Consider the following 16,598-nt stretch of genomic DNA (forward strand, 5'->3'; position numbering starts at 1 on the left):
TCTTGAAAAACAGGCAAATATTTGGTGGCAAGTCACGGACAAATAACAAAGCGCAAAGTTGAAAAACGACCTATATTGTAGCCACTATCTAAGGAAGGAAAGAAGGCTTCATGCTTTACTTAATGTATATAAACTACTAATGTAAGTCTCTAATATTTATCATACAACATTGTGTTCTTGGGGATTAATTAAATGTACATTTGGGAACACCAGAAAATATAGCACTGGTAATGTTGTATCAGCAACACTGCATCAACAGTCAATTATTGACAGCATCACAATGATAATTCAAATCCTCTGGGAATTGAAGATTCTTACTGGAGGAGAATAGTGCTATTCAGGGGCTAGTTTTTCTGATGAAGGAGTCAAAGAGGTGAAAGGACTTGATGATAGTCTATATACCTCTCTATAATTTTTGAAAATTGAACTTATAAGTCTATTTACAGAAAAAACAGAGATAATTCACTGGTAAAACACATTTGAAAAAACAGTTTAAGTTTTTATTAATTACTTGTAATAAACAGAAGCTAGGTATAATGTCTTTGTCTTACAATAGAGTCAATAATCAATTCAGTTATTTTCAGTGTAACACATGCATTTTGATTGCAAACACATATTTTGCCTCACATTTTAATTGCAATTTGACAAGTTCAGTTCAAATTCTCCTACAATTAGCACCTAATTTAACTGTCAATTACAAAAAAACAGACATCAAAAATTGTTTTTCCAATGAAACTTTTTCTTAGAAAAGTACAAAACAGTCTTACAATCTAAAGCAAGCAGAATTTATGTTGCAATACACCATACTTGGAAAGAACAGATATCATTGTGGATCGTTAAATGAAATCTTCCTAGAAGACAAAATGAAATGAATATCCAAGTCAAACTTAAAATAAACAATAATTGTCACAAATAATAATGGGACTGCCCCTCCCTTAAACCCAGCGAGACTAGCGCTTAAAAAAGAAAGAAAACAGAAAAGCCTTTTCACAATCCTTTTTTCCTCTTTAATGGCAACTTGGAGCAATCTCAGGAATTTGACCATTTGGAGCTCCAGAGTTAATAAGCTTTTTTAAGGTTGTTTTATGACCAGGTGCATTTTGATGACCAGTAAGCTTCAAAAAAGAAAGGAAATAGAACATCCATAGCACAATTCTTTTTTTTTAAATTACCTAAAAATGTAGCTTGCACCAATCTAAAGGTTTTTCTCTTGTGAAGCTCCAGAGTCGAGGATTGATAAGTTGTTTAATGATCATGTGTATTTGGATGACCAGTAGCTTAATAGTTGAGTTTCCACTCCTTCAAGGACTACTCAGCACCTAGTCTTTGTTTCGAAATTGCAAACACTCATATAAGTAGATTCCTGGAGTGAGATAAAGGGAATGTTTTCACTTTGCATTAGTGTTATACCAATGTTATATATACCTTTAGTTATAAGTCCCCTAACAGTCATCCCTGCTCTCTCTCACTAGCAATTTTTTCTTTTTTATTTATTCATTTTCTTTGTATACAAAACCAAAACACATCTTCTACAAAATGCTGCCGCGCAAAGAAAAACTTTACAGTTTTGTAGACATACAGCTGTAACAAGTAATAATATATAGCCCATTACAAATCACAAAATAACCATAACCAACTAAAACTTCAAATCAATCTCTCTCATTTAAACAAACAACACAATGTTCAATCCCCCCAACAAAAAAATAGTCAACACCCCCAAAATCACCCTGTACCACACACTCCACAGACCCCTTCCCTGCTCTCCCCCCTAAACAAATTAATTACTTTCCAACAAATGATCTTTTATTTTTTTCTTAAATGAAAGCAGGTGTTCAGCCATCCTAATACTCACTGGCAATTTATTCCAAATAAGCAGACCCATATATCTTACTGTAATTGCTGATCTAACTGTACCTGCTGATTCACGTGTTATATTATCACTATTTCTCGTTTCATAATAATGCACTTGGCTATTCAAACAATAAAACTTCTTAAAAACTGGAGTGACTAGATCATTCATACACTGATAAACAAATATAGAATCTTGAAAATATCTAATTTGTCCAACGTCTAACAGATTCAGGGATTTATAACAAGCATTAGTTTCATGGGTATCTTTAACATATTTACCAATAATCCTAATCGCTTTATTCTGAAGAACTTGCACTTGCTTATAATTAGTAAAAAAAATTGCTACTCCAGATAAAACAACCATAAGCTATATACGGGTAAATTAATGAATAATAAAGTGTAAGAAGAATCTTCTGTGGCAGGGAATGTTTAAAACGTTTAAGTATGCCTACACCACAGGCAATCTTAGCAGAAATAGCTTCACTATGATTTCTCCACATCAGATGACAATCCATTATGAATCATAGGTAATGCAGTTTACCAACCTGGTGGAAAGGGTTTTTGTACAGTGTAACCAGGCCATTTAAATCAACAGGAGAACCCACTCTACTGTAAGTCATCAAAAATGTCTTACATTAACACATAGAAAGCTTACATTCATGAAAACTTCAAGTCTTTCCAGTACACGATTAGCTTTACTTACCAACTCGTCTATAGACTTTCCAAATAAATTCAAAGCGGTGTCATCAGCAAGCAATAGTGCTGGCTTTCTTCAGGTAAAAACGCATGGAATCAACATACACTAAATGTAATAATGGACTGAACACTGACCTTTGAGGTACTCTGCACCTAACCAAAAATGTCGAAGACAACATTATTAATTACAACTCTAAGTGATCTCCCTGTTAGGTAGCTTTTAAACCATTCCAAACAATTTCCACGAATACCTAGTGATTCCAACCTTTTAATCAACACTTTAAAATCCATAATATCAAACGCTTTATGGACATCAATAAAAATAGACATTGGTATATCCCCTCTCTCAAACTCATTATCCATAAAATCAACAAGGTGTTGCAAAGCATGCGTTGTAGAATGCCCTTTACAGAAGCCAAACTGAGTTTCACTTAATAATTCATTATTTTGTAGGAAAGTATAAAGCCGACTATGTACTACTTTCTCCAGTAGCTGTGAGAATAAGGGAAGAATAGATATATGCCTCCAGTTTTCAATTTTTTTTTTGCAACCACCTTTGTGAATGAGTATTACCTTTGCTGTCTTTAGTTGCTCTGGATATTTTCCTGTTTCTAGTAACAGATTAATAATAAAAAGTAGAGTTCTGAGTTCTTTATTTAACATTAAAATCCATAAACAAAAAATTGCTTCAAGACAATCTCCCCCATAAGGCTCCATGGCCGGGAAAGAACAGGGGAGAAAAAAATACCAACAACAAAAAAATATAAACAAAAACCAAAAAACAAAATTGAGTCGCCCACCTTAGTAATCTCCAAAAAATGACAAGCTAGGCAGGGGGGTAGCACATGATTTCACCAACTCAATTAAATATCCAACTCAATCCAGAGACATCAACTCCAAGGGAAACCGGAATAAAAAATAAAGAGACAAACAAAAACAAAGAAACAAAATTATTTACTAGCTAGAAAATCTCTAACATAATTTTTGAACATACCAAATGAGTGGCAGCTTCGTACGAACTCTGGGAGCGTGTTCCAGATCCTGTTGCAAGTTGTCTGAGGGTTGAAGTCAGACCTCACTGACGGTGTGTGAAGAACCAGTAAATTGTTGGAAGTGCGGAGATGATAAGTCGATTGATCAGAAACAAAAGATATATTATTACATAGGACAGCAGGAAGATGGCCGTGCAACTGTAAAAAAACAAAAGAAGAACAAGAAAGAAAATAGAGAGATTTCAAATCAAGCAAGGGTTTAAGTGAAAATCGGTTTGTTTCCTAAATAAGAGTCCTTGCTTTATCATAAAGTTTTGAAAGTGGCTTCAGAGACGAGGGAAAAGTTGAAATCCAAATAACAGAACAATATGAAACATAAGACTGAACTAGGCTGCAGAACAAGAGTCGAAGAATCGATCCTGGAAATATATATTTGAGCTTTCTAAGGATTCCGAGACTCCTGGAGACTTTCATTTTAATCAGGTCAATATGATGCTTGAACGAAAGATTTTCGTCAAGCAAGATGCCTAGGAATCGAACGTAACGATCCTTAGATCTACTTAGAGAACCTCTTGATACATTTATTTCATTTAAATCAGGGCAAGCCTTTGAGACTCTGGAGAAAATGAGAAAGCATGACTTTTCGACATTTAAGGCAAGATAATTTACATCAAACCACTGGATAACTCTTTTAAAAAGGGCTATCATCTTTGAACGAAGATCAGACTCAGATATACCAGTTGTGCCAAGAGTACTGTCATCAGCAAAAGCAATAAGTGTATCCGGTAAGGACAAACTCTTGTCACAGCTAGTGACGGATACTGGTTGACAAAGACGACAGCAAATGGTAGGTTTTAAATTTTTAACCGCATTAATAAGGTCATTGACGTAGATTAAAAAGAGTATCGGCCCAATTACAGATCCTTGTGGAACGCCAAACTCTATTCCAGAAGGATTAGAAAAGTCCAGATGAACCGGGATGACTCGACCAGATAAATATGGTAGAAACCATGAATAAGCATTCCCTCTTATACCAATATGGGACATTTTCAGAAGAAGAATCTTGTATGTTAATGAGTCAAACGCTTTTCGAACATCAAGAAAAAGAGCAGCAGGTATCAAACCAGAGTCAAGAGCTGGATTTGAATAATTCAAGAGAGTTGCACGTGCATGCTCAGTTGAATGTTTCGCCCTAAAACCAAACTGAAAATCATGAAAAAAGTGTTTAGAATTAAGAAAATCAAGAAGTCGAGAAAGCATAGGTTTTTCAAAAATTTTACTAAACACTGATAAAAGAGACATGGGACGATATTTTTCATTGATCATTCCTTGATCCACCTTTAAAAAGGAAGATAACACGAGCACGCTTTAGAGCACTTGGGAAGACACCATTTTCAAAAGAAAGATTGACAAGTCTCGTGAGGCCACACACAATGACAGGAAGAATGAACTTGACAACCTCGGTCGGAATACGGTCTGGGCCAGAGAATTGACAGAATTGTCAATTGTTTGAAGAACCTCTCAAACAATTAGAATTTCGTACCAAGGTCAAAGATGAAAAAATGTTATCAAGCAAAGAAGCGGTAGTGTTAGTTATGCGAGTTGGAATGCATGCAAAAGGTAGTGTTCCACAAGCGAGCATTGTCGAAAGAAAATCCATGCACAAGGATGACCTCCGGTCTCACAAATTAAGGTTGAAGTCGCCCATAATTACAAGTTCACATGAATGAAGTTGGATTATTTCCAAGACCTCATCAAGAATCTGAAGGAAAGAGGGAACAGACCCTTTAGGAGACCGGTATATATTACCAACAATCAAAGTTTTAGCTTGGGTTTTAATCTCAATAAATATGGATTCAAAATTCCTTCTTCATTTCTTGACAGGTCATGTCTAACAGAGTACGGAAGATATTCCGAAACATAAACAGCAAGGCCACCTTTAGCCATCCTACTTCGATTCAAATATTCCATCTTGTACCCAGGGAGATGCAATAGAGATTCGTTTTTTTAATCGAGGAAAGTCTCACAAAGACCAATGAAGTCAGGGTGGCCACTACGCACTATTTTTTTCAACTAATCAAACGAAGAGCAAAGACCCTGACCATTAAGCTGAAGTATAGAGAATCTACCATCTCGTTTGGATACACGATCTAAATCCGATACGTATTTACTACTAACTGAAAAATGCGGATTTGATGGTGATTTGTTAGACTGACCTACTGAATTATTTATCAAACTAAGAACATCAATTGGGTTATTTTGAAGATCAAATAGTCGCTCACCCAAGGAGGAGATGTCACCCAAACTAGAGTCAGACAAATAAAAAAAAAAAAACATACAAACTATGATTCATCATACGCCACCCACTACCCAGCTTGGCATCTTCATAACAATGACATGTGGACAGCAACTAGGCAAACAGAACGATGAACTCATTTTTTGAGAAAAAAGACACTGAAACAGAAAAAATAAAGGCCAAAAACAGAAAACTTGAATAAGAAAAAAACTTGTATACAAAATGAAAAACAACAAAAACATAACTAAATCTCCCAATCCAGGAGAAAAATTTATATATCATAACTTACGAAAAAAAAATCAACAACTAACAAACATCAAACAAATCACTAAAAAAAAAATGAACAAATCACACATATTACTCATCACTTCCGACTATCACAGCGGGGGAGGGAACCACAGAGGTCGCATTACTAGATAGTTTAAAGGGATCAAAACATTCTATTCGCAACCAAGTCTTACTCTTTGAAGACTTTTTCGCTTCAATCCATACACTAATCCCTTTCGTTATTGCTCGGGTTTCAGCAACTCTTGTTGAAGTGTCAGATGATGTACGCAGATTATAGCCGAAAGATAGCAGTTCTTTGCTACGACGTGCCAATTCACGTGGGAGATCGGAAGTGATACTTTTTCCAGATTCCTTCAGCCTACCACAATTTTTCATAATAGCGTCTTTATCTGCTAAATTAGCCAAAGTCACGAAAACTGGCCCGGCTTTTAGTGTAGTCCTAGACGTTGCCCTAGTATTAGAGCCTGATGGTTTATTTCCATTCAAACGATAGCACTTGACGAAGGGCATTGAATTTACGTTACTGACTCCTAATTCAGAGAGAAACTCACGAGTAGCATTTTTTGAGTTACCACCTTGAACAGCTGGTATACCGTGAAGTAGAATATTCTGTCTTTTTGAAACAAGTTCAACTTGATGACAAGACTTTTTTAGATTTACTACTTCGGTTTTGAGAACCGTATTTCTTCTTTGAGCTCCAAATTCTCATTTCGCAAAGCCTCAATCCCCTTTTCCAGGCTTAGAATCTTCGTCATAAGCTCAGTGTGTTTCTGATCAAAGCACGACTTCGTGAGAGACATAATAAAATTATTCAATAATCTCTCCTAGATTGGCTAATAACCAAATCAAAAATCCATTAAACAGACACTTACTGGCAAGTGTTCAAACAATTCAAACAGAACAAATATCCTAAATAAGCAATAGCATCCACCAGCGCGCACTAGCTCCGAACGGAATGAATGCTGGCAAGACAAAGAAGTATATATCCAGCAACAACTTTGAATGCACTAAGAGACAATCCATCAACTCCAGCTGAATTTGATTTCAAAGATTTAACAATTTTCACAAGCTCTTCACTAGTACAGGGTTCAAATTTAAAATCAGGTAGTTTGCATTGGTCATCAATTCCAGAATCATCAGGCTCTACATCTGTTCTTTACACTAGTTTGTACTTTTAAACCCATATTAGAAATAAAAAATCCCTGAATTTATTTACAATTCCCTCTTCATCAGATCTATCACAACCATCAAGTTGGATTAGTTCATTTCCACCAATACATTAATGTATAACGTTCAATGTTTCTTTTATATTACCTTTGTTTTCTTGAAACTTCTTGTTATAATTCTCAGTCATGGCTTTGTGATGCAGCTTGTTTACGAAATTCCGCTGTATTTTAAATGAATTAAATGATTTGTCACTTTGTTCATTCAGGAACATTACATAAAGTGCATTTCTTAGCTTCAGTTGCTCAATTGCTTCAATGGTAATCCACGGCTTACACAGTTGTTGTGTTTTGATTTAACGACCTTTATGGGGCACGTCCTATCGTAAATAGGCATAAGAACAGATAATAGTTGGTTCAGTGCTTCCATTGGGCAGTTTTTCTCACAATATACGGGATTCCAATCAATAACACTAGTCTCCTCAGCAAACTTTCTCAGATTTTCTTTTTTCAAAATGCGTATCTGAGTTGACGTTTTGGGTAATCTTGCTACTGGGTAAATAAGAACAGCTAATAATGGTAGGTGGTCCGAGCCAGGGTATGAAATCACATATGCACAACTTACATTTAGGTATCTTGATCAAACAAAGATGTTTTCAATCAGGGTTGCAGTCTGAGCTGTGATGCGAGTAGGAATACTCACCAGAGGGAATTATTCTTTTGAAATCATAAGGTTCAAAAAATCAACATTATGACCTGTTAAATCGAGAAATTAAAGACTTGTTTTCTTCCTTAATATAATCTTTATCTCAATGTACTATGTGTTAGTGTAAGGTCATATACCAGCTACTTGTACCTAAAACTGTGATTTTGACTTCAAATAAAGATGACTTGACTTACAAAATATTAAAAGACTGAATTACATATTAACTACTGACTAATTACTTGCATACTTACTTACATATTAAACTTTTAATTATATATACATTTTTTTTAATTTGCCTTTTTATTACTTTTGCATATATTTAGTGTGTAACAACTGTGATTCTAGTACTGGTTTTATTCTTTTGCTCCAATTGTTCTTTTTTATCACTTCCAAATATTTTCTTTTGTAGTTCATAAAACATGGAAGGTGAAGACTGCTTATGATGTACTTTAGAAGCCTTTTAGTAGCTAGCATATTTGCACAGCACGTATTTTGTAAGTTTTTTTTTATTTGTTAATTTGTTCATTTGTATTCTTTTTACTATGTCAAACAGCTTACAAAAATTTTCAACACCCGATTGCAGAACAAAAAAAGGTAAAGAAAGGAGAAAAACAGTTATGCTACTCCAAAAATGGCAAGAATAGATGCAAAGTGGTCCGATTTTGAGGAGGGGCGTGGGGTTGGTTTAGTGTATTTTTCTTGGGATATATAATAAGAAAAGCAGGTAAAAAATGGATTTCTAAATTATTTGCAAATTAAAGTTACTGCATTCTACTGCTTTTGAACTAATATTGGTGGGCTGAACCCGTGCTACTCATTTATTTTGTGAATGATTGTTGATTAGTATCAATTCAATTAAGTAAGCTAAATGCTTTTGACTATACTTTTGATCTTAGTTATGCAAAACCAAAACTGGAAGGTAAGTTGTATTACTGTTCTTTCCAAGGGAAGAGGGGGAGGGTGTTTGGAACCTACAAAAGTACATTTTTGTCCCAAAACATCAACATTTCCTAGGGGGAAAGGGTTTCTTTAGACTGATTTTAGGGTAACCTCTCCCTCCCACTTGTTGCGCTTAAGCATGATCCAGCTACAAAAAATATAACTTAATAAATTACAAACAAATTCCTAGTATAGTAGAAAAGAAAACCAAAAATAAACTTCCGATTATTTTGACTGTATAATTGTCATCAATCCATACCACTAAATGGCTGAAAAATCCATACCACCAAAAGGATGGAAATAATTTAAAGTAAAATATTTACAATTATAACCCCAACCTTCAGTTTTAGAAAGCTAAAGTTGTATCAAAGGAAATAAACTAAAGTACAAGATTTAGTATATACCGATTCAAGTATTATTTATTTTTTGTCTGCAGCTGCTGATGCAGCTAAACTTCGATTTTTAAAAATAAATCTCAAATAAATTAACAAATCTAGCGTAGTTTTAGGTACATGGTAAATCTAAAGTAAAATTACACTTTTCTTTCTTTATATTTATTTTTCATATGCACAGCACACAAGCAGGGTAGTTTTTACAATTATTTAAATTTTAATGCTCAAGACAATAGCATTGATATCGGGAGTGCAAAATTTCCAAAGTGGCCACTAGCAGACCTCGACAAAATTACAACAGTTGCCAACACAGTCGGCGATAGTGGAAGCACTGGCATTTTCTGACAAAATGTGCCAACAAATTGCACTAGGCCATGAAAACTGCCAAGTAGCATGGTTATCATGCTACCCCACTTTTTGCCCGCTGGACTGACATACTCAAGAACAATATCCTTCCTATGTACCTGTATTTTTTTTCCTAAGTTTCATAAAATATACAAGATAGCTGTAGAACGTTAGGTAAGAGGCTCATTCAGTTGAAAATTTTGAGTTTTAATGCCCTCCTTAGAGACATAAGTCGATTAGAGAGAGACACCTTTTGCAGTAAAGGTGAGTAGTTGTGCTAGTGAAAAAGTTTCATTGATGCCAATTCAGGACTATTCCTTAGAGGCAGCAGCTGGTTCTACAGACAGTTTTTCAAGTTTTGTTTTGGATTGGTACCAAGTGAATATTGTGAGCCTCAGCATAAAATGAGAAGCTGTATTCGATAATTGGTCTTACGCAAAAACCAAAAAAAGGTTAAATTAAGGATCTTAATTTTAAACAAGTTGGGATTATTAAAGCACTGACCCCTTGAGGCTCAGTGGACATGAATAATAGTTTTCAGAATAATTGCCATTAATGATAATTTTCTTTTTTTGGTTTTAGGTTCTGTAACTGAAACTTCCATTGAAAATTCTGGCTTAACTGATGCTAAGCCACTAAGTATCAGTGCCATACATGGCAGTCGTTTCCAACTATCTTGCGACGTGCCTGCCGAGAGCATATACACGCAATGGTCTAAAAACGGTATCCGAATATCCAATAATGAATCCAGATTAAGCATTACTCCTGATCAGAGTCTATCTTTCTCAAGCATTAGCAAAGCTGATGAGGGGTTGTACGAATGCTCCTTTGAAGGGGAAGAAGGAAGTAGAGCTCGACAGTGGCAATTTCATGTTGAAGGTGAGTTTACTTAAGCAGCAATTGAAAGTATGTTGCTTATTTTTGTCTAAAGTGTAAAAGTTTATCTCTATCTTTGAGTGTTTGAGCTGTTCTGAACAGAGAAGTCCGAGCAGAGTTTAGGAGGAGGGGAAGACTTGGAAAGGAAAGAAGAGCTGGGAGAAGAGAAGGGGACTGGAAGGCTTTTGTTTTTGTGCAAAGTTCAAAAGATTATTTCAATCTTTAGGTTTTTTGAGCTGTTCTGAACAGAGTTTGGGCTCTGTTTAGTATAAATATAGTTTGTTTTAATTTTAATACTTTAGTAACTCTACTGATGATGATGACTGACTATGTCATCGGAATATCTTGAGCTTTTACATATACTTGTTTCACTGTCTAATAAAAGGAGCTATCCCTATTTGGAACTCCTATTTGTTTAGTCAAAGAGTTGATGCTTCAATCATATATAACAAAGAATCCAGACCAGTTGTAACCTTAAGCTTTCACAGGGATGCACATAGGTGAAAACATGCGTGATAGTAGTGGGGGTCATTTTAAGATTTTCTTTTTTTAAATAGGGAAGACAATAAACAGTGCGTTTTTGCTTGAATTTTTCGTGGACCGAGTCTTCTGATCAGGTGTATGCGCAGGTGGAGAGGGAGCCATGGATCTGGGATTCTCTGTAATGAAAATAGCTTTTTGTTACTTCTTGTATTTTTTCTGTTTTTTGGTGGGAGAGGGGTGGTGGAATTAGACGATTTCGCAAATTGAAGTGTAAATCGAGTATACCTTTATGAAATCTATAGGAATGTAACAGGAGTATAAAACACTGCAAATTAAAAAAAAAGTCCACCGTTATTAAGGAATATACTATTAGTAATTCACTGTCGTAAACCGGGAAATTAAAGTATTCTCGTTGCTTAGATTTCTTTCAAATCTATAAGTCAATATCCACTGACAATTTTATCTAACAAAGATTGTTTTTGTTGGAGAAATTTGCAAATAATTATTGGTGTTTGTTTCTGTTGGCTAACGGTAACGCGAACATTGCTGTTAAAAGCCGATATAAACATTTCCTTTTTTGTTGAATCGCGAAGACGCTCTTAAAATATGAAACTAACAAATGACACGGTTAAACATAGTTGCCAATGTGAATATTATAGAGGGGAGGTTCTAAATATTATAGAGGGGAGGTTCTAAATATAGAGGGGAGGGACTTAAATTTGTTAAATTTAAGATAAAACAACAGTGCAGAACAAGTTTTATAACATACAAGTATTATGATTGAAGTTATCAATCATGAGCTAGTGGCGTAAATTACCATGCTGAGCAGAAACGGCATATTTTTAAAGAATCAGAACTTCTGAGAATGAGCTTTTTAATGAAGTTGTCTAGTGTACTATCCGAAAACACGTTTTTTTAGTATTTAGGCTTAAATAATTTCTAAGCAACTTATTTCCTGTTGCTAAGAGGTTTCGAATTTAGTAACTTACTATCTTTATGACATTCTACATGATGTCAGGTCGCTGAAAATAGAGAGCCTGATGTGTCACTAGTCAGCTTCATTTCTGCTTATGTTTTTTTTCAGGGGTGTGTCTTTTGAGTTTCCTTTTGAAGGGAACAACATTCTGGTTTTTAGGGATGATCTCTCTTAGAATACCGGTACTATCCGAATTGCAACTTGGGGTAAAATCCTTTAGTACCCATTACAGATTGTCGTTCCTTGTTGGTCGCTTGAGCACGCCAAGTTTCTGTATGTTGCCGTGCTGCCTAGAAAAACGATGACACCGGTCGAGACTGCTCATCGGAGGGAGGGTAGAGGAAATGCAAAAGCTTTAACTTATTTCCAGTATTTTATACCTGTTCTTTCTTTGTTGATTAGTGGAATTTATCCACTCTACTCATTTCTGGCTTGTTTATTCTACTCTCTCTATTAGTCTATGAGCAAGTTTTTCCAGTCCTTTGCCTGTACAGAGTTTATTTCTGCAGTATTGACTGTAAATGGCTAGATAGATTAGTGGTCGATCTAGAAAAAGGAGATTTTTTTCTCTCCTTTGTGCTTTTTACCCTCGAATACGCCTGTCCTGTTTGGTATGCTGACACCTCCAGTGAATTGTCGGACAGAATAGAGGCAGTTCAAAAAAGGTGCCTAAGAATTATCTTTAATGAGGGTAAAGGGCCTTACATTTCCATTCTTCGGAGAGCAAATCTAGTCAACCTTAAGGAAAGGAGAGCACAAATTTCCTTGCGTTTTGCACCCAATGCCGCGCATAACCCTCGTACTACTTTTCTTTTCCCTAGTGAACATTTACCCCCCCCCCCCCTAACTCGCCCCCACGTTCTGTTTCAAGAAAAATCACCTTCTTGCCCCAATAAAAGTTTCCACTGAAAGATATAGGAGAACGTTCATCCCTCACTTAGTTGAAATTTTAACTCAATACCCCCCCCCCCCTATTCTCACTCCACTTTCATCTTATACTTTAGTGTTTATTTTGCAGTTGCGAACTTTGTAATTCTTGCTAGTTAGACTTTTGTTTAAATTTGTTTTCCCTGTTTTAATTCAACGAGTTTTTATCGCTTGACTTTTTTATTGATTGCAATGATATGATTTTATGACTTTGACCATTTCTTAAATTTTTGCTATTTTTTTGTACTGACACTAAAGTGTGAATTCGGCCCTTTTGGACTTGTGATAGCCGCTTTGTTGAAAAAAATCTTATCTTATCTAGAGAGAGTTTTCCTGTTTGAATTTGATGCGACTTAATCATATTTAGGTTTAAATTAAATTGAAACAAATCGGTTTGTCAGGGATGCCCCCTTGGCTTGGATGCAGTTTCCGTTCGTTTAGTTTATCCTTACACATATTTGAATCTATTGACTTAATTTGCGATTGAAATTATAGCTTATGAATCTATTAAGTGAGAGAAAGTTATGAAAAGTTGCTGAAGCCATGCATTTTAAAGCCGAATTTCACCTAGAAAGGGTAGTTAATTTGACCTTTCTTTAGTGGGATTTCGCTAGTTACTTAGTTTCTTTTTCTGCAAGTATGTGCAACCTAATAACTTTTTTCTCACAAAGCAAGGCTCCTCGTAGGCAAGAAAAGCGTCCTGAGTGGGCTTTTTGGGGAGCTGGGTTTCTATAGCCTATTCACTAAAATACAGCTACCGATTGAGTCTGCATTTTCTAAGACCCTGCCGCATTTCCATGACGAAAGTTCAAATAGGGATAAATACTTTTAATTGATAGTGATAAATCACAAAAAAATACTAGATATTTCGTTCACATATTATGTCTGCTTTTGTTAAAGAAAATTCTATTCCAAGTATTTAATACGTTACTTTTTAAGTTACTTAGGACTGGGATCAAGGAATGAGGTCACTTTTGCAGTGTTACTAAATTCAAATTACTGCAACTTTTGTTGTGTTTTTTCTTTGCCCTCAACATTAGAGTTTACAACTTTCATTTAAGCAAAGCTAATCTGAAGTCTATTAAAAAAAAAAACAAGTCACATTGTATTAAACTGTGTTGGGTGACAATGTAGAAGAAGGATGGAATAATTTTAGGAAAACAATTTGTGAAGTTGCTGATGGCATCATAGGGAAGAAAGTGAGGAATATTAATGAAAGGCTTGTATTAAATCAGGAGTTAAGCAGGGCTGTGTCCTATCCCCATTTATATTGATCATTTTGATGGACTTTGCCTTAGGAGCACAGGAAGGGCAATGGGAAAACACGGAATCAAATGAGGAAGAAAAACTTTCCTGGACTTAGATTATATTGATAATTTAAGCATTTGAAAGTGGAAGCAAAATGAATGACCTTTCAGAGGTTTTGCGAGTTTAGGGTGCTAAAATTGGTTCACAAATACATATTAAGAAGACTAAGTCACTAAGGCTAGGAATAAGAAACGATGAAAAGTTGAAGTCGGCCAGCGAAATAATTGATCAGGTGGATAGCTTCACTTACCTTGGTAGTATTATTATTACCTTGGTAGTATTAATTTCAACAAAGACATATGTAACCATAGAAATACACCGACTAAAGATCTTCAACAAGAGCGAAATCGACTTTCTACTTGGGATACAGTTTTCTGTTAAAAGAGAATGCAAGTTTTCAATCCTGAATGTCAATACGTACATAGAAATACAGTATACAGTAATTCTACTGATGCTGGTCACTGTACATGTGACCGACATATCTAGTATTTTTGTGAATTATCACTGTCTATTAAAAGGATTTTATAGGCTCCATTTAATTGAACCAACTTTGCAATTTATGGCGGAGTCATTTGATTTCTTGAGGGACGGGGAGGGGGGTCATCCTCCTGAAAAGATGGATTTAAAATTTTTTACCCATTTCAAGAGATTTACTAAAAAGAATTTTGGAGCGAAGTTCTGGAACTCTCTTCCATAATTTTGTTGGTATGTATAAATACATGGAAGGTAAGAAACTCAAATAGTTCTGGTGTTAAAGGGAGGGTTGCACTTCCGTTGGTATGGTGCTTAGGTGATCGATTCATTGTTAGAAGGGGTATTTCTTTTCCCTTTGCACGGGTTTTAGAAACTTATCTGATCAAAGCAGTTTTTTGTATTTTAAATTCTGGTGTCAAACAAGGCTACCACTCTTTGGGGTTTTTCCCAGTATCTTGGGATATTAGTAACCCGAAGAGTACCATGTAATTGCTAAGTACTATGTAAAAGACTGTATATGCATTGCATTATAATTTAAGAATTAACGACGCTTCTTGACTACTAAGGTCCTTGCGTGGGCCCTGCAGTGCATTCCTGCAGCGTGATTCGATCTCTGGGTCCCGTATTACCAAGCTAAGGTCAAATCCACTGCGCCACCACAGGACTTGCATTGCATTATTTAATATATTGGGTTAATTTTTAAATTGTAGGATTTTTCACAAGCGAATATCAGGATATAGTTAAACTCTCAGTGGGAGCCCTGGTTTCAAAGTACTGAACTGACTTTTAATTTTACACAGTATCAAGGCTATTTTTAAGACTTAGGACTGATACCCAAAATCAAGTATTTTCGGGCTCTGGTTGTATTTTTTTTAAATTTTATTTCTATTTTTTTTATTTTCTAGTCGACATTGTCAAATTGACTACGGAACAGGTTATATTTTAAGATGTGTAGAATTCACTTCCAGACGTATTTGAAGCACTGTAGACAATCAAAAAATGTGTATTCAGCAATCGATGTATTTTAAAAATTTCACTTGACAAGGCTGATAATTGATCATCCTAGGCTAGGTACATGGAACCCCTCCCTTATCCCAGGAAAGTTTGTTTGCTAAAATTAAATTTTTCTGCTCGTTCAAGCCACGCCTCTGCAAGGTGGGCCTGTGTGTACCTCTGGTTCTTCTGATTTGTACAATTTGAAAATCGAATGACTTGTTCATCATACTGCCTAATGACATGCAAATACATACCTCAGAAATCATAGTAATTTCATTTAAGTAAGCAGCGACCCGGCTCAATAGTAACCGAAACTCTAAAAAATAAATTTTGATATTAATAGACACATCAAAAGAATCGGATTTTTATGCTGATTTTAAATCTGTAAATTTTGCCAAGTTTGGTTTACCCATCAAAAGCTACAAACCTAAGAAAATTTACCTTATTTTCAAAAAAGGGGAAACACCCCCTAAAAGTCATAGTATCTTAATAAAAATCACACCATTAGATTCAGCGTATCCGAGAACCCCATTGTAGAGTTTTCAAGCTCCTTTTATTTTATTTATTTAAGAATTAACGACGCTTCTCGACTACTAAGGTCCCTGCGTCGGACCTGCAGTGCATTCCTGCAGCGTGATTCGGTCTCTGGGTCCCGTATTACCAAGCTAAGGTCAAATCCACTGCGCCACCACAGGCCTTTTCAAGCTCCTATCTGCAAAAATGTGGAATTTTGTATTTTTTGCCAAAAGTAAGATCACAGATGCGTGTTTTTTTTCAGGGGTGATCGTATCGACTCAATGGTCCTAAAATGTCGCGAGAAGGTTCATTCGAACGGAAATTAAATGTTCTAGTACCCTTTTTAAGTGACGAAAAAAATTGGGGGGCAACTA

At 35.5% G+C, this 16,598-nt stretch overlaps 1 protein-coding gene across 2 annotated transcripts in view; it reads left to right on the plus strand.

The window, feature by feature from the left end:
* Positions 1–16,598, plus strand: part of LOC136040532 (tyrosine-protein kinase transmembrane receptor Ror2-like) — a 141,896-nt gene that overhangs the window by 7,813 nt on the left and 117,485 nt on the right. For both annotated transcript variants that reach the window (XM_065724715.1, XM_065724716.1), the window contains exons 2-3: positions 8,402–8,486; positions 10,251–10,547. In XM_065724715.1, the coding sequence (XP_065580787.1) occupies positions 8,432–8,486; positions 10,251–10,547 (352 nt within the window). In that variant the 5' untranslated portion in view covers positions 8,402–8,431. The remainder of the gene's footprint in view (positions 1–8,401; positions 8,487–10,250; positions 10,548–16,598) is intronic.

This window comes from Artemia franciscana, chromosome 21, assembly GCF_032884065.1.
Source record: "Artemia franciscana chromosome 21, ASM3288406v1, whole genome shotgun sequence".
Taxonomy (NCBI): Eukaryota; Metazoa; Arthropoda; class Branchiopoda; order Anostraca; family Artemiidae; genus Artemia; species Artemia franciscana.